Source organism: Vitis vinifera, chromosome 19 (genome assembly GCF_030704535.1).
Source record: "Vitis vinifera cultivar Pinot Noir 40024 chromosome 19, ASM3070453v1".
Classification (NCBI taxonomy): domain Eukaryota; kingdom Viridiplantae; phylum Streptophyta; class Magnoliopsida; order Vitales; family Vitaceae; genus Vitis; species Vitis vinifera.
Genome location: NC_081823.1, coordinates 920,500 through 947,195, shown reverse-complemented (window position 1 = coordinate 947,195; position 26,696 = coordinate 920,500). Strand labels below are relative to the sequence as shown.

General features: G+C 33.6%; 2 protein-coding genes across 5 annotated transcripts in view; both read left to right on the top strand.

Annotated features, from left to right (window-relative positions):
• The window catches only part of LOC104877486 (probable disease resistance protein At4g27220), a 34,315-nt gene extending 19,109 nt beyond the window's left edge, over positions 1–15,206 (top strand). For 2 of the 4 annotated variants that reach the window (XM_059735430.1, XM_059735431.1), the window contains exons 2-5: positions 7,825–7,895; positions 11,224–14,200; positions 14,535–14,590; positions 14,912–15,206. In XM_059735430.1, the coding sequence (XP_059591413.1) occupies positions 11,237–14,200; positions 14,535–14,590; positions 14,912–14,930 (3,039 nt within the window). In that variant the 5' untranslated portion in view covers positions 7,825–7,895; positions 11,224–11,236 and the 3' untranslated portion in view covers positions 14,931–15,206. Of the gene's footprint in view, positions 1–7,533; positions 7,896–11,223; positions 14,201–14,534; positions 14,591–14,911 lie in introns of those variants that run through there. The other 2 variants (XM_059735429.1, XM_059735428.1) reach the window with 2 other exon arrangements.
• A 2,838-nt stretch (positions 15,207–18,044) lies between these two features.
• Positions 18,045–22,719, top strand: LOC100241756 (BES1/BZR1 homolog protein 4). The gene is made up of 3 exons (XM_010645795.3): positions 18,045–18,724; positions 21,501–22,261; positions 22,352–22,719. The coding sequence occupies exons 1-3, from the start codon at positions 18,509–18,511 to the stop codon at positions 22,353–22,355; spliced, it is 981 nt and encodes a 326-aa protein (XP_010644097.1). The 5' UTR covers positions 18,045–18,508; the 3' UTR covers positions 22,356–22,719.
• Positions 22,720–26,696: the final 3,977 nt, after the last annotated feature.

The window sequence follows — 26,696 nt, the reverse complement described above, 5'->3', positions numbered from 1 at the left end:
TGTGTTTTTACAAGTGGGTTTTGGATGAAATGATTTCTTCAAATGGATTTGAAGGTTTATTTTGGTATATGGATGGAATGGCACTTGGGTTTTTTGTGGATTGGTTGTTTTGATATTGGAGCTGATTCGAATTGGTTGTCAATTTGAAGTGACTACTTTCATGATGGGGAGAACCCTTTAAACTCCTATATTGTAATGCGTTAAGAAGAATTATGTTGAATTGTCTCTAGAAGAAACTCCATGATAGTATGATACCAAAACTTATTATAAACAATTCTGCTGGTCTTCTTGCCTTGATTGTATCAAATAACATCACAGTGGATAATCTTGAAAGCACTTTGCCCCATCCATCCAGAGCTTCAGAAACAAAGGATATTATTACACACAAGATTGATCTTTAATCCATTTTTTAAGAATTATACGTTCTCCTGTTAGGCTGTTGCTCCCATAAATTTAATTCAAACATCTTTAATTTTCCTATTGTTATCTGCAGCTTTATGAAGTTTAGAGAGAGATGCTAGTGCATTTTTTTATTATCATTTATAGTATGAAATTAAAACAGTTTATGAGTATCATATGCTTGACAAGTTATGTTGGAGTATGTGAATATTCTTGTAATTAGACTTGTTGACATATTTTAACACCATCTCTATCTGGGATTCTTTCTATTGTTTATCTGAAATCTCAAGGGTTTTCACAGTTATTTATAGTTGGAAGACTGATTCCTCTAGTTTCTGCTAAAACTAGAAGATAACTGGAAGTTCTTATCTAGTTTTATGAGGTTTTGAACCATCTTATAACTTAATTGGAACTATTTCACTATTTCTGCTTATTACGAGTAGACTAGTGTTCCAAGCGGCTCTTCAATAGTGTACTCCCATGTTCTCTGGTCTCTCTTACTTACTGGTAGATCACATAATAACTTGTTTCCTTTGTGATTGTTATATTTTGCTATACCTTGCATTGGATTTGTCGAGTGGAACTGTTGAATGGTTGTTCTTCTTTTGCCTGTATGCTTATCACAACCTAGAGTCTCACCAAAAGAATAAATCATCATGAAGAGCCATAATAGGTAAGACACCTGTTTTTAGCTATTTAAGAAATTCAAGTGACTCACACCTTTTCACTTTCTTTTGATTTCTGTGGCATCTTCTCCTCAACACTTTGTTTTCTCCTCTATTTGTTTGGTCCTTGGCTTGTCCCTTCGCATCAAATAAGATGTTTGATTGCAAAGTCTGGTCTCTACTACCTGGTATGGTTCAGAAACAGATCAAAAATGAGTTTTCGACTCTTTTTTTAATTGTTTATATTTGCTTTTAAGGCATAAAAATTGAGCCGTGGTTTTTAACAAGTTAGTGCCACAATGGACACACGCTGTGCTCTACCTGTATGTTAGGGGCAATTTGGGAAGAGGAAAAATAAACAGGAAATAGTGCGCGTTTTCAATATTATTTTACATATTAATAGTGAGATCTCATATTTTATATATTTGGGTTTCAAAACCATATATTTTCCATATCAGGAGCCTAAAACCTAACTTTCCCTAAACATATATATATAATCAAGACAACGAACTTTGACCAGGAACTCTTCTGGCGTAAGTGCATCTCTCTTTCCCTTGAGAAAGTGGCAAACTAGTAAATTATCGACTACATGAGGTCAACTATAAAGCTCTGATGTATTTAGCTGACCATTCCAGACAAATTCCTCCATTTGTACACTCATCCGCCCATCTCATAATTACTCTAATTCCCCATTTTACCCCATCACCGGCGCTTCTCCGGCTATAGCTCCTCCTCCTCCGGGGACAGAGATCTAATCGCTCCACCTTCAGCGCCAACTTCTAAATTTTATTCCTAGAAGCGTTGTTCGTATTGGTGATAATTGCCAGGTAGGAGGAGCTAATAAGCGGATTGAGAGTGGTTGTTGTGGTGCTGGATGGCGTCGTTTTGGTGGGATTTGTAGGGTTTGGAGGTGGAAACGGTGTCGCTTTGGGGGTGGTGGGTGGTCGGAATGACGTCGGGGACGAGGCTGCCGACATGGAAGGAGAGGGAGAACAACAATAGGAGAGAGCGGCGGAGAAGGGCCATCGCGGCGAAGATTTTTTCCAGACTGAGAATGTACGGAAACTACAAGCTCCCCAAGCATTGCGACAACAACGAAGTCCTCAAAGCCCTTTGCAACAAGGCCGGATGGACCGTCGAGCTCGACGGCACCACCTACCGGAAGGTACGCCCTCAATGCTCCGTATAACCTTTTTTTCTTTCTCGTCTCTGCTTGCGGTGTGTGGTACCGCTATCGTGTCCCCTACGTGCGCATTTTAGATTCTAGTTTGACCGAGGCGGATCCCCAGCGCTGAAGTGCGCATGCTAGCATGCGCACAGGGAATTTCGATTGCGGGGACGGGGACCGGCCGGCGGCGGCGTCGTTGTTCCCTTTAATTGGAGCCGTCCTCGGCACACGTTAGTATCAGCGCTGAGAATTCTGATCTCAGGAGGAGTCTAGCCTTGTCCGCACTAACTTGCGCCGTTGAAAGTGCACTTTAGTATCGCGCGGATAATTCTGATCACGGAGGAGAAACTCGCTCCCCGCCTGTTCCCGGCACACGTTATCTAGGGCTTACAACTCCCTTGGCCGGTGGCAATTGGGCGGGGTTGGGAATGGGCCAGATCCGGTGCATCGTGCTCCTCGTTGGTGCTAGATTGCACGGGTACGGTGGAATGGGACACATCCTCATGCCAAATCTGTTTTTCAACTCCTTTGTACAAGGAAAAGGTTTCAGAGTAAGTATAATTTTTTATTTTATATACATGGATTTGATGAAGAATCTGTTTGATCAAGTACAAAGTCAAGATAATCTAACACTTTATTTTTATTTTTTGGTTTCATGAGGTGGCTAAAAAACAATTGGGGTCACAAGTCGTTGGAGTGAGACTATGGACAATATTTTTGAAGTGTAATTGACTCCATTATATCTTTTTATTTTTTTGGTCTAATGTAGCCCCAAGGGGTTTTTTGATTGTGGAGATAGAAGAAATTTTTGAAGAAGTGTAAGTGGCTGTACTTTGAAAATTATTATAAACTTCACAGTGTTTTAAGATACTTATATTGATGTGATTCTTTATTTTTGTTTCATTAATTTTTACTTTATATAATACTGGGATTAAACAATATGTATGATGGAAAAATCGTCTCTATCTCTTTGATGACATTAATTCAAACATCCAATACAAGCATGATTAGATCAATAGATTCTTTTATACATTAAGAAGCATGAGAGCTTTTCAACAAAACACTTGAGTAGTACAACGTACTTAGCCAAAAAAAAGAAGAAATAGCCAAGGATATTGTCAAGGAATTCGTTGGATTACCTCTTGCCATCATCACTATAGCTAGAAGTATGAGTGTTGTTTATGACATTGCTGAATGAAGGAATGCATTGAATAAATTGAGGGAACTTGTCAAAGAGCACACAATTCACATGGAAAATGATGCATATAAGATATTGGAATTCAGTTACAATCGCTTGAATGATGAAAAACTTCAATAGCATTTGTTGTACTGTGCATTGTTTCCTGAAGATTATAAGATTAGAAGGGTATCTTTGATCAGATATTGGATTGCTAAGGGGTTGGTAGAATAAATGGGAAGTAGGCAAGCAGAGCATAATAGAGGGCATGTCATATCGAACAAACTTGAAAATGTGTGTTCGTTGGACAGATGTGAGAATGGAAAATATGTAAAATTGCATGATAATCAGGGACATGGTTATCAACATAAAGAGTTCTAGATTCATGGTGAAAATCAGAAGAAATTTCAAAAATCTCCCAAGCGAGCTAGAGTGGTCAAATAATCTAGAAAGAGTTCAGTTAATGGGTAGGGAACTTTCAACTTTGAAGTTTGTACCAAATTGCCCCAAGCTTGATACCTTGTTTTTTCAAACCCCCCAGTAGCCTAATCTTCAATTGCCCAAGCTTTATAAGTCATTTCTTCAAAGTAGACCTGGTACATATGAAGGTCTTCCAGAGTCCTTCTTTGTTCACATGTTAGGCCTTGGAGTTCTGGACTCGTCATATACAGACATTGCAGTCCTACCAAATCTATCTGTGACATGGTGAATCTTCGAGCTCTAATTCTTTGTCATTGTGAAGAATTAAGTAGGTAGGTTCATTGGCAAAGCTCAAAGAATTGAGAGAGTTGGACCTCAGTTGGAGTGGAATGGAAGCAATACCTAATGGGATAGAGAAATTGGTCCTCCTTGAACATTTCAGTTGGATCTCACACAATTTAAGGTGGGCACATCTGAATCATCTTCTCAATCTTCTTCCCAATTTTCTTCCTAATCTTCTCCATCTTCAGTGTCTAAGGCTTGAAGATATGAGATTTCTAGATGTAGGAGTAGAGAAGCTGATTGGATTGAGAAAGTTGGAGATCCTTTCTGTCAAATTCTCCAGTCTGCACAATTTCAATAGCTACATGAGGACACAACACTACCAGAGACTTACTATCGTTTCCCCCTATATGGAATGGGATATTTTTTTCATCAGTTCCAACCACATGATTTTTGTAAAGTAGGACAATGCGGATGTGAGCTGAAGGAAGGAGAAAAAGACAATGATGACAACCAACTTGTGCTCCCTAGCAATATCCAGCTCTTGTATATAGAAAATTTCCACCTTCTTACCAGTCTATTGAATGTAGCTCCATCTCTCAAGATTGCCATGGAGCTAAAAGCATGTTTTATATCACAATGAAAGGGGATATATAGAATATTTGTGGTGGGAAGAAGATTGCATTGCTTCAGTAAATGCACTGTACGTGTCTTCATGAATTGCGAAGTTTAAGGGTCCTATTCACGTTGAGACCAACAGACATTATAAGTTGTTCCAGTCTCAAGCACATGTTCACGCCCGAGTTAGTGAAATACCACCTCTAGAACCTTCAAACCATCTATGTCCGCTAGTGCAGTCAAATGGAGGATCTAATAGTAGTAGCAACAGCAGAGGTAGAAGAAGAACAATAAGACATTAATGAAACAAATAATCTCATCCTCCGTTTTCCCAACTTAGAGAGTTTGGAGTTGATAAATCTACCAAAATTAAAATATGTCATAGAGATATTTGATCATTTTTTTTTCATAGCGGTTTAGAGAAACCTTGCTTAAATGGTATATTTGATCATTTTCATTTTTATTCTTTTAACAAGCTCATCAATCTAAATCCACCTTTCCTTTATTTAGGGTCTATCATTAGTGCATCTAACAAAGATAATCCTTTTACCATACCCTCAAAGGGTACTTTTGATTTTACCAAAAGAACAAGAAAAAATTGAGATACGATATAGTAAGATGAAAGTATATGAAAAATTATAACTAAATTTTCACTATTTCAACCCAAATTAAAACAAATGAAAAAATATTTTATTTCATACGAGAAGACTAATCACTTAAAATAATATTTATGACTTTTTGCTAAATGACATGAAAATATTGTATTTTGCATAAATAAAATTCCATTTAAACAAATTAATTGTCATGTGAAGCCCTTATATGAAACTCTAAAATCAAAATTCTTCTTTTCAATCACTCTTTTAAAAAACTTCATTATTTCTAAATATTTTTACCCTTATTTTAATATTTAATGTCATACCTCGTCGTTCTAATTTTTTTTTTTTTAAGCAAATATAAAAAAATGTTCTAGGACAATCTTGCTAAATTTTATGATGAGGTAATGAGCCACGTAATATAATATAAATTAGGCTAATATAAAGTTGATGATAGCAAGGAAATAACATTAGAATTCAAACTTCATTTTGCATAAAAGGTAAATAAAATGTTAGTAAATCTGCCTTTATGGAAGAATAAAAAAATAAAATAAAAATCAAATGAATATAAATATTTACTAATACCAAAAGCAAAAGCATGCATTATTTCTCACTTTACTTTTGTTTCCCAATCTTGTCTCCCACCTTTTCAAAAAGTTAATACTTCTTTATTTTGTAATGCTATTTTATTAATAAAGCAATTTCCATCTTTTGAAAAAGTTAACTCTCTTCATTCTTTATTTTTTCTTTAATTTAAAGTGATTCCCATCTTTTGAATATCAATAAAGTAATTGAATGATTCCCACAATGATAATTTTTTGAAGCTAGGAACTTCATTCCAAAGGCAATGGTGTGATTTTCATATTTGTTTACATGCACATAATTTGTCGATTCATATTGCAGCAGACAAATAATTCATTTCCATAAACCCGAATCTTATTTCCTTCCATCAATCATCTAATTAAAAACAAGGTTGAATTTATTTTTATTTCTATTCCAATTTTATTTTTTAAAAAAAAAAATTGGTTAATTTAACCTTTAGAATCATTGAATGCTATTAAAAATTATGTTATGGCATTGGAAACTTCAATATTTTTCTCATTCCAGCTTGAAGATTGGTCCTTGGAGGGTTTGGCTCTTCCCTAGGAGTTGCCATGATAATTTTTGGATTGCCTGTAATTTTTTGGGATTTGCATATTTTTGGGTTATCATATTTTTAAGAATAACCAAAAAATATAATTCTGATAATTAAATAATATTTTATTATTTAAAAAAGAAATTATTTTGTTTAATGTAAAAAGCATTTGTCTTAGTCTCATGTGACATCATGTAATATATAGACCTTTTGTTACGCTTAAATCATATGACAGTTTTTTTTATTTTCATATATTTAATATATGAAATAAAAATATATATTTTTATTAATAAAAATGTCCAACCTAAAGTGAGGTGGGATTGAGCTTTGATTGACTTCCAACCCGGCCAACTCATTCGAGTTGCAGCCTTAAAAGCATGTGGACGCATAATTTATTTGGTTTAAAGTTTAAATTTATTTTTAAACGTTTTTTTTTTCCTTTTAATTTTTCTTATCCATTTATTTTCCGGTCCCTCTCTCTCAAAAATTCTAAGATCCGAACCAAAGATGTGCTACCCAGCCCAATTACTAAATCGTTCCAGGCCTGTTGGGCTACTTCTACATAGACCCAAAAACAAAGCCCAAGGTTTTAGAGGCCAAGATTAGGCATGACCAACTCCCCCCCCAAGAACCTTTTTTCATCAATGGCCCAGCAGTGAAGTTCACAGTTCACAGTTCACACCATATTAAAAAATAAAATAAAATAAAATAAATAAATAAAAAGGGAAAAGAAGAGGAAAAAGAGAAGAAAGTCATAGAGGAAGAAATGAAGGGACAGCCTAACCCCACATCTTTTGTTGCTTTCTTCAATCATATCATTATCTTCTTGGGTCGAATTTCTTATTTTCCCACTACCAAAGGTAGTCTTCTACGAAGCCTCTTAGGTTTTTTTTTTATTCCAAAAGCAGTAGGATGATTTCTCACTTCACCTTTATTTTTTGTCTTGTCTCCTACCTTTTCCCCACTTCTCCATTATTTCTTTCTCTTTTTTCCTACCTTTTCAGACAAGTTAGTACTAGTTTGTTTTATAGTGATATCATTTTATGAAAAAGTTTTGTCTGTACATTAAAGCACCTCATCAATAATGCAATTGAATATTCCCTCGATGATGACTTTTTACTTGGAAGGTCTCCTCTTGCATACAACATATCCTTCAATATTGTAGTCATTGAGACTAAGTTCATCTCTTTGGCATCAAGTTTCTATCTCTCTGATATTCATCTCAGAACAAGGTCAGTTTTACTTTGAATTCATCTAAGAAAGCTTTCATTTTCCGGTTTGAAGCATGTGCCCATGTATTTTGAAGCTACACACTTCATTCCAAAGGGGATTATGTGATTTTCACCACTTGTTGTTTAATATTGCAGCACACAGATAATTCATCTCCTTCAACCCTTTGCCCTAATCTTCTTTCCTTCCATCAGAACATCAGAACAAGGTCAGATTTATTTTTATTTATATTTCAATTTTATTTTTTTGCTTAATTTTCTCATTCCAAGTTGTTCAAATTATATTTTATGATTATAATTGGGTTTAACCTTTAGAATCATTGAATGCTATTAAGAATTATGTTGGGATATTGGAAACTTCAGCATCATGAGTTTAGTACAATAACATAAATATACTAAAAAAAATAAATTACATAGACTTTTAATATGGTTTGATCGAATTATTTTTATTTTTACGGATGAGAAATAATTGTTCTAGAGACGAGAAATATCTTATATTTTTTATTCTTTATATCTATACAAGGACAATCTTCATTGTATTAGTATTTTACATTCAATACAAAGTTTTTAACTCCATTAAGTATGCTCAACTCTTTCTCACATATCTACCTATTCGGAATAGACTGTAAATATCATTTTTCATTTTTCATTTTTAAATTTTTTCCCTTCACCAATTAGAACAGTTATAAAAATATTCTTGATTAATAACTTTTATTTTATATAATTATTTATGCAATCAACTTATCAAAAAATAAGAAAAATAGTTAAAATCAATTATTTGTATGAGGTTTTATTTATTTCTTTTTTTTGAAGAAAATGCTTAGAATTTTTGTTAGAAAATTTTGCTTTAATAACAAAAACTAAAATATCATCTTTTGCAATCTCTTTCTCTTATTTCTACTTAAATAAAAGCAAAAATAGAAGTAATTTGGATTTTGGATTTTTTTTATTTTTTATTTTTGAATAAAGTTGGGAGGAAAAAAAAAGGAGAGATATTTTGCATTGAAGAAATTTTTTCAAAAATTAAGTCTCAATATACAAAACATTATGAAAGAAAAATTCCATTAAATAATGTTCAATTTATTTTATTTTATTATAAAAAATTTAATTAAATAGAAGTCATTTGAACTTCAAATAGAAATGAGATATTCCAAAAACCATGTATTAAAAATAAATATATGGAACTCCACAAAAACCAAAACCAGAAAAAAAAAATATATATATATATATATAAAGAAAGAAAGAAAATGGAAATAAAAATATATAATGAAAGAAAAAAAATAAATAAAAAATTCCTTATTTTGTTATATATAGAAAAATTATGTTTCTTATTATTTTTTCTTATATTTTTCCATGATACCTAAACTTTACAAAAATAAAAAAATAAAATAAAATAAAATAAAATCGTTTTTAAACATTTTTCTGTTTTATTTTTTTAAATAATTTGTAAGAATGAAAAATGAAACATAGTCTAAAAATATTAAAATGAAGACTTGGATTAAAAAATTGGATCAAGGGCACATAGGACTGGGCAGTAGTGCGCATAGTGGTGGGCCTGGTGGCATAGTTGCTGGATTATGCAAGAATCACACAACCATGGGGAAGGTGATTATTATTTGTTTTCATTTTATAAATTAATCTGACCCCCATATATTTTTTTTTTCAATTATAGATAATAATTTTATTTAATTTCTAATCTATAATTGTATAATACTCTCACTAAACACGGATACATCAGGCAAAGGAGATTTGAGATTAAGAATATCTTTGGTAAAACTTCTTAAATATTGATGATTTAAATTGACTTTAAGTTAAATTTTTCTTAAGTTATTGACTTAAAACTTATTACTTATTTGTTATGTTAAATATTAGAGTTGTTTGGTAAAGTTAACTTGAATTTTATTCTAAATCATCAATTAACATATTTACCTTTATTAATTTTAATTAATATTTATATTTTCATAAATCTTACATAATAAGTTTATTTCTTAAACATTCATATTTAAAGTATTTTAGAAACAAGATATAACTACAAAAATATATACTATAAAAGATGAGTTGTGAATATAGTCATAGTCGTAAAATATATTTTCACTAAACATAGGTAAATGAGGTAAAAAAAGTTTTGAGATAAATAATAGTTAATATATAAAGTTATTTTTTACTTTAAATTGTGGTATTAAGTTATTTTACCAAACATACTTAATTTATTTAATAACTTAAATTAGGTTATTACGTAATATTAAATCATTAAGCTGGTTTACCAAATACCCATTAAAAATAAGTAAACTATTTTGACTTAATATTTGAAATTATTTTTCACTTTATGTTCTGGTATTAAATTATTTTATCAAATATGACTTAATCTATTAATGATTTAAACTAAATTATTAAGTAATTAAGTTGTTTTACCAAACGACTTCTAAGTCTTAACTTTAGCATTAGGTTTAGATTCAGGCCTGACTCTTGATTTAATAAGAGTATTAATGATTTGAAGACTTATTTGGTATTAGCCTAGTCTTGAGTCATCACTTGAATGTTTGAATCTATCTTATTAAGACTTAGATTCATTTAAAAGATGTGATTGAGGCTTAGAGAGCTTAATTTTAAATGAAAAAAACTTCGTGGTATTTGAATTTCTAAGTTTTTTCGAGATTGTCGATTAAAAACTTTAATGACTTAATCTATAATAGAAGTTTTTTTTACAAATTTGAACCTTGAAAGTTAAAACTTGAAACTTGAAGTTTCGAAAATCTTAACATTTTGAACAAACTTTGAAAATCTTAAAAATTCTTTGAACAATTCCAACATCTTTAAAAACTTAAAGAAGGTTTATATTTTGAAAACAAACCATACACTTTTTCACTTTTCCTCACCTTCTTAACTTTGAATTGTGTCCTTGGAGGGCTTGCCTCTTCCCTAGGAGTTGCCATGATAATATTTGGATTGCCTTTAATTTCTCAAAATTTTTATATTTTTAAAAATAGCTAAAAAAAATAAAATCCAGATAATTAAATGATATTTTATTATCTAAAAAAAATCATTTTTTTTAATCTAAAAAGAACTTGTCTTATTCTCACGTGACATTATGTAATATATAGGCTTTTAGTTGTGCTAATTTTTTTTAATACAAGATATTCTTCAAGAATTTTATATCCATGTAAGTGTCTTTAGAATGCAATATTTGTAGTTATGGCATATCTGTATATGCTCATAATCATTTTATTGAATTTTTGAAGTATGAATTAGGCTAAGAGTCTTGTAATTGCACAATTGAACTTCACACCTCATTTCCAAACTTTTATAGAACTGCTCACACCCTCTGGTACCATATAGAATTCTTTTTCAAAAGAATTATATATCAAATAAGAATTTAAGGCAATTTAATCAATTGAAAGAAAGAAAAAGCTTAAAGACTATTATATCTTAGTGGTAGTTTTATATGGCTCAAAAGTTGTTACTTTTATTGTTGAGGTTTTTTTAATGATATATGTTGTTAATTTAAATATTTATGATACATTAATTTAATATAATCAGGTTGTATTTTGCAATGGAGTATGTGGAGCTATTGAAAGATATGTGGTCATCCATTTCTAATTACTTCAACTACCACAAAATTGTTAACGAGAATCTCACTACTCTAAGAGAGAAAAGGAAAAGACTCGAGTGTCGAGAAGAAGATATCAATACTGAGTTAGAAGATGCACAGTACAACCGTCGAAAGAAGGCGAAGAGAGAAGTTGAAAATTGGTTGATAGAAGTGCAAGTTGTAAAAGACGATGCACAACAGATAGAACAAAAAGCTGGAGAGAGAAGATATTTTTCAAGATTCAGTTTCCTAAGCCAATTTGAAGCGAATATGAAAAAGGTAGATGAGATTTTTGAGTTGGGGAATTTTCCTAATGGGATTTTAATTGATGTACATCAAGATGAAGGAAATGCATTGTTAACAGCACAGCTAATAGGTGAAACTACAGCCAAGAACATTTGGACATGCTTAGAGAAAGGTGAAATCCAAAGCATTGGAGTTTGGGGAATGGGAGGGATTGGCAAAACAACTGTCGTTACTCATATTCACAATCGGCTCTTGGAAAATAGGGACACTTTCGGCCATGTCTATTGGGTGACTGTATCAAAAGACTCCAGCATTCGTAGGTTGCAGGATGCTATTGCTGGAAAAATAAATTTAGATTTCTCAAAAGAGGAAGATGAAAAGATAAGAGCTGCTTTATTATCAGAAGCATTGCAGAAGAAAAAGAAATTTGTTCTTGTATTAGATGATGTATGGGAAGTTTATGTCCCACGGGAGGTTGGAATTCCAATTGGAGTTGATGGAGGAAAACTAATCATAACCACCAGATCAAGGGATGTGTGCCTAAGAATGGGATGCAAAGAAATTATCAAAATGGAACCACTTTCTAAGGTAGAAGCATGGGAGCTTTTCAACAAAACACTTGAGCGGTACAATGCACTGAGTCAAAAAGAAGAAGAAATAGCCAAGGATATTATCAAGGAATGTGGCGGTTTGCCTCTTGCCATTGTCACTACAGCTAGAAGTATGAGTGTTGTGTATAGCATTGCTGGATGGAGGAATGCATTGAATGAGTTGAGGGAACATGTTAAAGGGCACACAATCGACATGGAAAATGATGTATTTAAAATATTGGAATTCAGCTACAATCGCTTGAATAATGAAAAACTTCAAGAATGTTTATTATACTGTGCATTGTTTCCTGAAGATTATAAGATTAGGAGAGTGTCTTTGATCGGATACTGGATTGCTGAGGGGTTGGTAGAAGAAATGGGAAGTTGGCAAGCAGAGCGTGATAGAGGGCATGCTATATTGGACAAACTTGAAAATGTGTGTTTGTTGGAAAGATGTGAGAATGGAAAATATGTAAAGATGCATGATGTGATCAGGGACATGGCTATCAACATATCAACAAAGAATTCTCGATTCATGGTGAAAATCGTAAGAAATCTAGAAGATCTCCCAAGCGAGATAGAGTGGTCAAATAATAGTGTAGAAAGAGTTTCATTAATGCAAATTCGCAAGCTTTCAACTTTGATGTTCGTACCAAACTGGCCTAAGCTTTCCACCCTGTTTCTTCAAAATAACATGTATTCTTATCCATTTCGGCCTACTCTGGATAAAGGTCTTCCAAATTCCTTCTTTGTGCACATGCTGGGCCTTAGAGTTCTAGACCTGTCATACACAAACATTGCATTCCTACCAGATTCTATTTATGACAAAGTGAAACTTCGAGCTCTAATTCTTTGTTTTTGTCCAAAATTAAATCGGGTAGATTCATTGGCAAAGCTTAAAGAATTGAGAGAGTTGAATCTCTGTAGCAATGAAATGGAAACAATACCTGAAGGTATAGAGAAATTGGTCCACCTTAAACATTTTCATTGGTCCTCATCTCCCTACTGTTCCAATCCTCTTTCCAATCCTCTTTCCAATCTTTTTTCCAATCTTGTTCAACTGCAGTGTCTAAGACTTGATGATCGAAGACTTCCGGATGTAAGAGTGGAGGAGCTGAGTGGGTTGAGAAAGTTGGAGATCGTTGAAGTCAAGTTTTCCGGTCTACACAATTTCAATAGCTACATGAGAACAGAACACTATCGAAGACTTACTCACTATTGTGTTGGATTAAATGGATTTGGAACTTTTCGAGGAAAAAAAAATGAATTTTGTAAAGAAGTAATAGTGAAGTCATGTAATCTGGAAGGAGGAAAAGACAATGATGACTACCAGCTTGTGCTCCCTACCAATGTCCAGTTTTTCAAGATAGAAAAATGCCATCTTCCCACTGGCTTATTGGACGTTTCTCAATCCCTCAAGATGGCGACAGATTTAAAAGCATGTTTGATATCAAAATGCAAGGGGATAGAATACTTGTGGTCGGTAGAGGACTGCATTGCCTCATTAAACTGGTTGTTTCTTAAGGATTTGCCAAGCTTAAGGGTTCTCTTCAAATTGAGACCAATCGATATTGTACGTTGTTCCAGTCTCAAGCACTTGTACGTGAGTTACTGTGACAATCTCAAGCACTTGTTCACGCCTGAGTTAGTGAAGTACCACCTCAAAAACCTTCAAAGCATTGATGTCGGCAATTGCAGACAAATGGAGGATCTAATAGTAGCAGCAGAGGTAGAAGAAGAAGAAGAAGAAGAAGAAGAAGTCATTAATCAAAGGCATAATCTCATCCTCTATTTCCCCAACTTACAGAGTTTGACGTTGGAAAATCTACCAAAATTGAAGAGCATATGGAAGGGAACAATGACTTGTGATTCTCTACAACTTACAGTATGGAATTGCCCAGAGCTTAGAAGGCTTCCTCTTTCTGTGCAAATAAACGATGGTAGTGGAGAAAGACGAGCTTCAACACCGCCCCTCAAACAAATCAGAGGAGAAAAAGAGTGGTGGGATGGGTTGGAATGGAACACACCTCATGCCAAATCTATATTTGAACCCTTTACTACGTTTCAAACGGACGAGAATCCTTTTACGGTTAGTATCATTTTATATAATGGATTAATTTCTCCGATAACACCTAAGATTAATTTGGTGAAAATACATTTAATCACTATTGTTTTTAAATATTGTCAATTTGTACTTCTTTAAATTTATTCCATTTACAAAATTAAATTTTTAAAGAGATTTAGGTAAAAATATTTTATATAAATGTGTTTAATAATTCTCTATAAAATAAATTTTATATATGAAATACATTCGTAGAGGTACTAATTAATGGAATTTGAAATCAATGGTAACTTCATGAAAATATTTGTTCAATCAAGTTAACATTATCTAAAACTTCTTTATTGTTTCTGGTTTAATGCAGTTGCCGATATCATCTACTTTCATATATGATGTACAAGATATTCTTTCTGAAGATGTGTAAGTGGCTCTACCTTGAAAATTATTATAAATATTGACATTGTTTTAAGATGCTTATATTGATGTGATTATTTATTTTCATTTTATTAGTTTTTATTTTATATGACATAAGGATTAAACCACACTATGGAAAAAATATCTTATAATGACATTGATCCAAACATTTAATACATGTATGATTATATCAATATAATATTCTATATATTAAATTGCTTGAACTAGTATATTGATACATTTTATTATCTTTATTTTATTATTTTGTTGAGAATGCATATGAGTTCCAATATATTTGTTTTAACACAATTTTTATCTTTTGGATAGGTGTTTTGATGTTAGGTAAATGATGACTAAGACGATGTGAAATCAATTCAGAAGATTCTTGATTGAGCAACATGACATCAAAATGCATTTGTATATGCATATTGATCCTTTTATGAACAATTTGCAAGACACTAAAAGTTTCAGACTTTTTTTTTTTTAAATCTCATGTCTAATTATAATGTTGTATTTCTTTGAAAATATTATTTAAGATGACTCAATGTTATGTTATGCTTGTAATGTCAGTATTTTTATGGTATCATATGATATATGAGTGTATAATTGTCTTAATATTCAAGCCACGATCTAAATGAATCATTTTATTAGAATTAGAAAGATCAAACTACATTTATGCGATTCTAGAGAAACCTTGCATAAATGACATATTTTAACATTCATTTTTAGCATTTTAATAATTTGGTAGCTATATATTTCACTATATATCAACTTTTATCCTAGTCTGTATGAGCTGTGATTGCAACTTTTAAGAAAATCACTTTTAATTAAACTAAAAGAAAAATCAATTGTGGCATGGTATTTAAAAAAAATAAAAAATTAAGCATGTACCAAAAATGTTATAGAAATATCTAATTTTTATGATGAGTAATATGATATAAATGAGGCTAATGGAAAATTGATAATAAAAAGGAAATTACAGTAGACATCAAACTTCATTTGTAATAAAATGTTAGTAAATCTGACTTTTATGGAACAATAAAAATTAATATATAAATCAATAACATCTTTTTTTCATAATTATAATTGTTGCATCCTTTGTTATTTCTAATGTTTCTAATTTTACAAATGCTATTAGATTAAAGTCATTTCTTTGCATATTCTATGATTTTTGAATTTAAATATAAAATATTATAAATGTGTAACTATACATAAAACAATAAAATAGCATATAATTTTGGCCCAATCATAAAAATGAATAAAAAAAAATATCAAATTATGCATACATTTTTTCATTGAATGTAACTAAACAATGTTGAATATAACAATGTTTCGTTTAGATACTTTATTTATTTTTTTTATTTTAAAATAAATAATAATAATAAATTTTATATAAAAAGTAAAACATCTTATATAAAAAATATAAATTTACCTTATATATTCTTTAAAAAAATTAAATTTCATATAGCAAAATCTTTTGATATAATTTTTTTTTAATAAATTTTTAAAACCATTACTTTTTCGGTACGAGCCTTTGAAATTTCTTGTATTTTATATTAAAGTTACTACTATTTTTTAATTTTAAAAACGGAAAATAGGAAGCATATCCACTTGGATACTTATTCTAAAACATTTTTTTTCACCATATGACATTACATTATCTTTATTTTATATATATTTATCGCATAAATAAATAAATACTTTTATTGATAAAAATGTCCAACCTAGGTCTTAAAGTAAGGTAGGATTGAGCTTTGATTGACTTCTACATCTCGGTTGCAGCCTTAAAAGCGTGTGAACATAAAATTTATGATTTTGGGCTAAGCCTGCATAGAGCTGAAAAACGGCCAAGATTGGGCTTGGGCTCTCAAAATGTCTAAGATCTGAACTAAAGAGATGCTAACTGGCCCAATTATCAAGGTCTGTTGGGCTAAGCTTACATAGACCTAAAATTAAAGCCCAAGATTCGAGAGGCTAGGATTGGGCTGGGGCTCAAAATTTCTAAGATCAGATCTAAACAGATGATATCTAACCAAATTTCCCAATTATTCCAGGCCTATTGGGCTAAGCCCACTATGACCCAAAAACAAAGCCCAAGGTTCAAGATTTCAAAATGGGCTTGTGCCATGAAGGCCATTCATGACCTGTTGCCCCATAAGAACCTTTCTTTTTCATCAATGGGCTTGGCCCATCGTTTTTGTGTCACGGTCAGGGACACGTGAGGGGGAGGCAGTGGAGAACTTCACATCATGTGGTGTGAGGCCCTCTATATTCACACGTGTGCTGGACCTTGACACCTGCGTTGCTCCCCTGTCATTGGCCCCAGGGTCTTCACCGTAGACCCCCACCAAACGATTACAAAGTGTCGCTCTCTCTATCTGCCACGTGTCATGAATACGTCACCCTCACTCATCGACTCATGCGCTCTCAGATACCTTTTTAACGTGTTGTTTTTTCATGTGTTGGTTTTCGCTTAAATGTTTAAACTACCCTCCCATCTTTTTTAATTATACATATTTTAAAAAATGATTATAAAAGAATAAACATTATCTTTTTTTTTTTTTGTATTATTACTTTTATTTTACGTATAAATATTTTTATTTATTTATTATAGGCTGGTAAAGTAAATTATTATTTTATTTTAATATTAAATAAATAATAACATAATATAATAAATTATAAAATTATCCCTACATTTTCACATGAGTCCCTAAAAATATAAGGATAATTTTTATCATTTAAAAATAATTTATGAAGATTTGATCATTTTAAAAGCTTTAAAAATATGATTTCATGTTGGCACACCTAAAGGGCAAATTGGAGAAATAATTTAAAAATTCATCTTTAGACCATTAAGCAAATTGGTGGATTTTTAAGCTTTGAAGGTCACTATTTTATTTTCCTTACCCCATTTTCATGGCTATTCTTAAATGGTAAATTTTCATAATCTTCTTGAATTTTTTCTTCTCCGCTGGGGTGTTTGGAAGATAAGAAAATAATACCATGCTATTGTGATGGTCAAAAGGTGGATTTTTCTTGGCAATAATGTTAAATAAACTTTGCTGGAAACCATATCTAGAGGAGTCAAAATGACAAAATGTACTATTTTCCATACTTTTGATTAATTCAGGGTAGCTCTCTTCTTGGACTTTATCGTATAATTTAATTAATATATATATAATGGGTTAATTTCTAAAATTTCATAAAGAAATGAATTTTTTTTAGAATTAAGTGAAAATTTGATAAATCAATTTAATTTATTTTAAATTATTAAGTAAATTAAATATATTTGGTACAACAATTTAATAGTAGGTATAAAAATAGAAAATAATTTTAAATAATAAATAAAAATGATTAATTTTAAAATATTAATGAATTAGATATTAATTTTAATTTAACAAAAAAAATTAAACTAATTATATATATATATATATATTGTCATTGGATAAACATATTATATATATAATCAAAGACAGCGAACTTTGACCAGGAACTCTTCTGGCGTAAGTGCATCTCTCTTTCTCCCTCCTGAGAAAGTGGCAAACTAGTAAATTATCGACTACATGAGGGCAATTGTAAAGCTCTGATATATTTAGCTGACCATTCCACACAAATTCCTCCATTTGTACACTCATCCGCCCATCTCATAATTACTCTAATTTCCCATTTTACCCCCTCACCGGCGCTTCTCCGGCTACAGCTGCTCCTCCTCCGGGGACAGAGATCTGATCGCTCCTCCTCCAGCGCCAACTTCTGAATTTTTTTCCTTGAAGCGTCGCTCGTATTGGTGATAATTGCCAGGTAGGAGGAGCTAATAAGCGGATTGAGAGTGGTTGTTGTGGTGCTGGACGGCGTCGTTTTGGTGGGATTTGTAGGGTTTGGAGGTGGAAACGGTGTCGCTTTGGGGGGTGGTGGGTGGTCGGAATGACGTCGGGGGCGAGGCTGCCGACATGGAAGGAGAGGGAGAACAACAAGAGGAGAGAGCGGCGGAGGAGGGCCATCGCGGCGAAGATTTTCGCCGGACTGAGAATGTACGGAAACTACAAGCTCCCCAAGCACTGCGACAACAACGAAGTCCTCAAAGCCCTTTGCAACGAGGCCGGATGGACCGTCGAGCCCGACGGCACCACCTACCGGAAGGTACGCCCTCAATACTCCGTATAACCTCTTTTTCTTTCTCGTCTCTGCTTGCGGTGTGTGGTACTGCTATTGTGTCCCCTACGTGCGCATTTTAGATTCTAGTTCGACCGAGGCGGATCCCCGGCGCTTAGGTGCGCACGCTAGCATCCGCACAGGGAATTTCGATTGAGGGGACGGGGACCGGCCGCCGGCGGCGTCGTTGTTCCCTTTAATTGAAGCCGTCCTCGGCACACGTTAGTATCAGCGCCGAGAATTCTGATCTCGGGAGGAGTCTAGCCTCGTCCGCACTAACTTGCGCTGTTGAAAGTGCACTTTAGCATCGCGCGGATAATTCTGATCACGGAGGAGAAACTCGCTCCCCGCCTGTTCCCGGCGCACGTTATCTAGGGCTTACGGCTCCCGTGGCCGGTGGCGATTGGGCGGGGTTAGGGATGGGCTAGATCCGGTGCATCGTGCTCCTCGCTGGCGCTAGGTTGCACGGGTACGGTGGCTCACTTTAGTGTCCCACTTTTTCTCTTCGGCAGTGTTTTCTTGTGTTTATGTTTTTCTGTTCTTGCTGATTGCTGATCTGATAGATTTTTATTTTTTTTCTTTTAGAGTTTAGTTCTATCTCACCGGCGTACGTTTAGATCTGGTGGGGACTCTTGGGGGTTCTGTTTTTGTTTTCTCATCTTTTGGTCTGGCGTGAAGCCAAAGATTCTCTGTTTTCTCTCTCGATGACTGCGAGTCCCAGAGAGTCTGGAATGGCAGAGAGAGAGAGTGAGAAAGGGATCCGGAGAAGACGAAAATGCCCCTCTGTTTTCAACCAAATGTCCCTCTGAATCACCAATTCATGATACGGAAATCCTGGAATATCAGAGGGTGGTTTTGGCAGTTCAATACTTTTTCTCTCTCCGATATTTGAGTCCCGGTATCATCCTTTTTATGAAGTCTTACTTTGTTTGTTGCAACCAACCCTTTTCAGTTATGGCTCAGTCTTGTTTTCTATTTTGGATCCCTCTTTCTTCACTGCATTCCTCTCGTGATAGTTTCTTCTTTTGTGGAAAGCAGTTGCATTTATCAAGAGCATTTATTAATTAATTGATTAATCACCCCTTTATTTAAAGTTTCCAGTTAGAATATCGGTTGATGTGAAAGCCATTTTAGTGATTTTCTGATTTCGGTAGAAGAGTTCCGGTGTGCTTTTTGTTGTGCTTTCATGGGTCTGAATCCTACACAATTCCTCTTTTGCTAGTTATTGCAATTCCCTGATTCTTATCCATGTATTTTAGGACACAACTTCATAATATCTGCCAAACTGCCCTCTAAATAGAAAATCCATTTGTGGCCCTTTCCTTTTTTCCTTTCCTAGAAACAAAATAACCATTATCATGTCATTAATCTAAAGTGTAATACCGCTTAAGTTGGTTTGGTTTTTTGTCAAACTAGTTGGGTAACTATACCATGTTTCACACAGCAAGGTGAAACGTGTGACCCTTGAGGATGAGAGGTATGTTATTTGCAGTAGGGGTTGAGGCATTTTCTTTATTAGGGGGCTTAGGGAGTATGTAGTTATATAGAAATTTTGTGCCTCTGGACTTCCTATCCGTCCCAAAACCACTGGAGAATGATATTATTATAGTCAACATTACATGGCTTGCACTTGATCCGAGAATAATATGGTTTGCCATTACTAGCTACAATGCTAGGACAATGGCTAACCACAGATTACATCTCATGATACTGCCTGGAAAAATGAGCTTGTCACTGGTTGGGGAGGTAGCTACATCTTGACCCTTTAACAAAGAGGTTTCTACATCCTTACAGGTGAAGTTCTAATTTGTCGCATTGTGTGAAACAGGGAAATAAGTGTTTTTTCTGTGTCATTAATTTGGATTCCACACATGAACTAGCTAATTCCCCATGGATGATTCAATCTGCAGATGTTTATTTAGTATGGACCACATCAGCTGCTTTTCCCCTTCTGTGCCCTAGACTGTCCTTTTGAAAATTTTATTCACAACTGTTAAATTGTATACTGAGGGCGACTAAGCCATAACCAAAATTAAGGTGGTATATGGTTCAGAGTGACATTTTATGGTCTCAGCTTGTTAATCACTGGGTAGGAAGCGGCTGGTACTAATGTTGTCTGTGAAATTAGAACTAATGTTGTCTGTGAAATTAGAGTTGGGTGATTTTTATATTTCAAGGAACAATTATTGTAGTAAAGAAAAGGTTCTAGAACATGACAATCAACTAGGTAGGGATAGTGGAGAAAGGTGTTGGTAAATTTAGAAACATGTGTTCATAAGTTTAGCTGAGATGAGGAGCTTTGTGCACAAAACATTATGGTATTATTAGAAACAATCAACCTACTAAGTATAAGCCAAGGAAGTGCTCTTTAAATAGTCAATTTGAAATTGATGGGGAGTTGAGTGCAGATTGTAAATATATGGATTTCTCTGCATGTGAAATTGATGAGCAAGGAGATTATGATCAATTTGAAGAAAAAAAAGCAAGAGGTGACACAATTCTTGGTTGCAGAGACCCATTTAATATGATCATGAGAAAAGCTGGAGGAGAGTTTCTAGTTAGATGAGGGGAAACTCATCATAAACTTTGGGTACGTAGGGCTGAAGAAACATCATTGTTATCTTGTATGTACTTAATTTTTAAATATGATTGCTAGTCACGGAACTTTTGTTGTGACCTTATGCAAATGCCAGTCAAGTTGCTGGGCCATCCTAGAAAGCCTATTGGTTTTCATGCAATAATCATCTTTTCAAGGTTTTTGCAGGGATGCAAGCCTGTTGAACGCATGGACATTGTGGGTGGATCCGCATCAGCAAGCCCGTGCTCATCTTATCACCCAAGCCCTTGTGCTTCCTACAACCCCAGCCCAGCCTCCTCTTCCTTCCCTAGCCCAGCTTCATCATCGTATGCTGCTAATCCCAATGCTGATGGCAATTCCCTCATACCATGGCTCAAAAATCTCTCATCTGCATCCTCATCAGCCTCTTCCTCCAAGCTTCCCCATCTATACATCCATAGTGGCTCCATCAGTGCTCCAGTTACTCCTCCATTGAGCTCTCCAACTGCTCGGACTCCCCGAATCAAAACCGACTGGGACGACCAATCAGCTCGCCCTGGATGGGCTGGAGCCCACTACTCCTTCCTGCCCTCTTCGACACCACCAAGCCCTGGCCGTCAGATCCTTCCTGATTCAGAATGGTTTGCTGGGATTCGAATCCCTCAAGGTGGGCCAACTTCTCCCACATTCAGCCTTGTCTCTTCAAACCCATTTGGCTTCAAGGAAGAAATGCTTGCCAGTGCCAGTGGTTCTCGCATGTGGACTCCAGGGCAAAGTGGAACATGCTCACCTGCAATTGCAGCAGGCTCTGATCATACTGCAGATGTTCCAATGTCTGAAGTAATTTCAGATGAGTTTGCATTTGGATGTAACACAGTGGGACTAGTGAAGCCATGGGAAGGAGAGAGGATCCATGAGGAGTGTGGCTCAGATGATCTAGAGCTCACTCTTGGGAGCTCGAGGACCAGGTACATTGACAGAGATATTTGATTAGAATCTTGGTTATCAAATAAAAGGGACCATTCCTTTTTAACTAAATTAAACAATTTGTTTTGCAGATAAGGGATTGAATAAGTGAAAAAGCTCAATGCTATCCATCTCTCTCTCTCTCTCTTAAAAAGAGAGTCCATATTTATGATGTTCCAGAAAAGAGTAACAGAGGGGATTCAAGGTGAGTTCGGGAGTTGTTCTCCCTTCCTTTTTTTTTTTCCTTTCCTTTTTTTAATTTATTTTTGAATCATATATAGTCCTTCAAAGTGTGGGGTGGTTTCACAACCCTTTCATGTGTTTTCTTTCCTATTTTTAATCCAAATTTTATTGAAAGAACTGATATACATGTATGGATTGGCTGCCTTTGTTGCCCGGTTTGCCTTTGAAAGTAATTGTCAACAACTCTAGTGAATTGGAATGTACCCCAATGGCTAAACCTTTTGTCAAATTTGGATAGAGTAGACTTCCTTTACCATTTACCTTTTGTATGTTTTTTGACATTGTTATATGGGATGCATGTCATCTCCACTCCACTCCACTTCCCCTTTTCTGCTTTTTCGGTGTCTGTTACTACTAATGAAGTGTAATGTACAAAATTTGAAGTGCTTTGTAGACAAAGACGATAAGTGTGGGCCACACCACTACTATAATGCCCCTGTGATTCTAGTAATGGGAATACTGCTACAGGGTTATGTCGTCTTTGAACACCCTTTCCACTCTCCTATTGACCGAAATCTCTCTTGAAAGAGTGCCTTACTCTATGGTGTCCAATTAAAGTCCAGTCAAGGGGAACAATGATGACATGAGATGCCTGCAAATTGGCCCCAGGATGGCACTTTGGTTCATCCCATTTAGGAATTTAAGCAGATACTTTCTAAGCTCTACCCCGCCTGGCCAACTGGACTGGACCCCTCATCAATTTGTTTCTTTCCCAGCCACTAGTGCTGGCCTCCTCCATAACTGGAATCAACTGGTGATATGATTTGATAGTGATTTTAGTGGCTCCCCCAATCATTGGGGAAGTGAAACTTTGGTCATGTACCCACTTGTAGGTGTCTAACCATGTCCTTTTGGTTGGATCCAACTGAATAGCAGTGCCTTTACATGACAATGAAGTGAGCTATTCTCCTATGCTTCAGCTTGAAAATCTCTCTCTAATCATCATTGTATATATGATTTCTGTACAATTCCTACTCGAATCCAAAGCATAAATTTACTCCCCCTAGTCTTTCAGGAGTTTATCCAAACAGATTTGATCGAATCAGGTAGACCTTGAAATGTTATTGTTGGGTTTTTCAATTCCTTAGGGTTTTGATAGGATATGGTTACCATGGCATGTCTTTTTTTTCTCTTTTTTTTCAGTGCCTCATATGCCCTTTTCCATTTCCCCATGGAGTTTGAAGGATGAGTTTGATAATATTTTGGAAAATAGTTCTCAACAACAAATTTTTTGTTATTTTTAGTCTTCAGGGATAAAATAATGCTTAGAACGCAAATGTGAAAAATAATTTTCTCTATTTTATTTCGTGGGAAGCGTTTATATTCAAAGCAAAAGTTTCTACTTGTTCTTGGCAACACTCCATAAAAAATATGAAAGCATATTCATATTAAATTTGTTATAAAAGAATCACTCTATTTTTAGAAATGAAAAAACTATTTTATCCAAAATTTGTCAGAAGGCTTTTGAAGCTAGAAAACTGTCTTCTTTGGAAGAAAAAACTGTTTTTCACGACGGTTCCCAAACTCTTTCCCCGTTTTCTTCTTCTTTTTCTTTTTTCTGTAATCCTAGCTTTCCACATTTATTCATGGTTGTATTTTCTTTTGTTCTTTTTTAAAGTCATGCAGAAAGATAAAAGAAAAACGGCCACACTCGTGGTAATGGCAGACCATTAGTGGGTGAAATTCATTAATATGGTATAAGAAATAAGAGGCAAAAATAAAAAATAAAAAAATTTGAAGGTAGAAATAAGCGGTTATGCTTAAGCCATGGTGCAAATGGCTCCAACTTGGACGGTTGACATGACCCAACCTAATGTATGAGCAGATTTGAACTTAATTTGGATTGAACTTGCGCCAAAGTCTAGGTAATCCAAATCCAACCTACACCTGATTTTATATTTTTATATTATTTATTATCCTATAAAATAATATTCATTTTTTTTAGATTTTAAAGAAAAAATATCAAATTATAATTATATCATATATTTTTCATATTTTTTAATATATAAGTTTATTTTTACCTTTTTTATGTTATATTGAAATTTTGTGTTATTCATTATTTAAATTTTGATACGAATATATAGAAAAAAGGTTTTTTAAAAACCAATATAGATGTATTATGAATCTTACGATCCAATGAATCCAAACTATGTGAATCGAACTCAATCAACTCGAATTTAACATCGATTAATATGAGTTCAACCCAAATTTAGAAAAATAAGGTTTATAAATGAATTTTGAATCTTGCAATGAACCCAAACAACTCGAATTTAACCCAATTAATATGAGTTTAATCTAATTAACTCGATCAATCCTAATTCAACCTAAATTTAGAAAAATAATATTAAGTTAAACTTGAGGCAAGTACCTCGAGCTAGAAGTTGAGTTGGATTGAACTTGGGTTAGTGATCAACCTGATCAACTCATCCAAGTTGCGCTCTAATGGTACATATTAAAGACTATGCTCACTCTCATGAGAGGTAATCTGGGTCATATTAGCAAAGCTAACCCTCCTCACATTTGGGAGATTACTCGGGTTTTCTTATTAAGTAATTTGATCTTATTTGAGAAATGTTTTACATGATCAACATGGATAAGAATTGTAGGGAATCATTTTACTAGATTTCTTTTTTTTTTAGATTAACATTTATTTGTTTTCCACAAATGTTTAAGTGCAATAGAATTACCCATTAATGTCATAATTAAAATTTATTAGTTTCTACACATATGTAGAAGGAAAGGATTTCTCATCATTAAAAAGGCCAAAAAAATAAATTCAATACTCTTGGAAATATTAATATATATGGAGAGAGACTTGTGAAAAACTATTGGAACCCGGATGAGTTGGTAAACGATTCAAATCAAATTTGAATTAAAAAATAATTAACCCAAATTCAATTCAACCTCTAAGTCAAGCTATTCCATCTAAATTTAATCTAGTCTTATTTCTTAAAACTTAGGTTAAATGTGGGTTAACCAAATTGTATGGGATCAAAATCGGGTTGAGTCACTTGCCTACATTTTTTGAGACTTCTTTCTATATACTTATATTAAAATTTAAATCATAAAGGAGATAAACAAATAAAAATAAAAATAAAACATTAAGTTATAAATCATTATCCAAATTTACCCATATATCGGATTAGACTAAAATCAAACCATCCAAGTTGTACCCCATGATAAGGATTGTAAGTATTATTGTCAACCCGTTCAAATATTAATATAATTTTTCTTACTATTAATTGATTAAAGATGATGAAAAAATCTCAAATTTGTAAAATTAACCTCTTTTATTTTTCATTATTTACATATGTTTTAAAAGAAAATGATATTTTTACAAGAAAAAAAATATGAGAATATTCTTATTTAAAATGGTTTTGTTTTTTTAAAGTGAGAGATTAAATTTATAATTTCATATTTCTTTTATCCTTTTTTAATAGATTATCCCTTTTTCTTATGGCCTTTATCACATGTAATTACCACACTGACAAATTGTAATTCAACATGCTAACAACAACAACAACAATAATAATAATAATAATAATAATAATAATAAAAAATATATATATGGAAAGCAAAAGCTTTTGATATCCAATTTCAACATCCATCACCACTAGTAATGTATGGAAAAATGTGGTCAAATGATTTTTTTTTTTTCTCTAAAATAGCATATCAAAAAATGAAATTGTAGGGCCCAAAGTGTTAGAAGACGAGAGCTTTGACCAAGTGCCTTTTGAAGAATGAGGCTGCAGTTCATCCGAAGAGATTTGGTGAAATGGAGTTGAAGCATGCAATTGATGGAAATTTGGCACTAGTCAGACTACTTTACAAAAAGAAATGTCTCCCTTTTATCAAACACAACAAACCTTTAAATGAGTAGTCCACCATGAGAGAGAGAGAGAGAGAGACCCTAATCTGAAGCTGCAGCTATATTTCAAATTCAACAATCATGTGATTTATGTAGGCCACACCTGAGAAATATGAGACCCAAAAGCAGGAAAAGCATAAAACCCTAAGAAAAGTACCAAAACTCAACCCACATTCTACAGAAACTATTCAAACCCGTGGTTACCAAGAACATTTCTCCTCTGTGGATGGTTCCAGTTCACAGGAAAACCATTTTCAACCTCCCTCCTCTAGGAGAATGCACTTCAAATATAAGGGTAAATCACAATTAAAAAAGAAAAAGAAAAA

What these genes read in the sequence shown, in the direction of transcription:
- LOC100241756 (XM_010645795.3), top strand. Translation starts at nt 18,509, where the DNA reads ATGACGTCGGGGGCGAGGCTGCCGACATGGAAGGAGAGGGAGAACAAC. An exon ending in ACGGCACCACCTACCGGAAG is followed by an intron (nt 18,725 to 21,500) that starts GTACGCCCTCAA and finishes AGGTTTTTGCAG; the next exon opens with GGATGCAAGCCTGTTGAACG.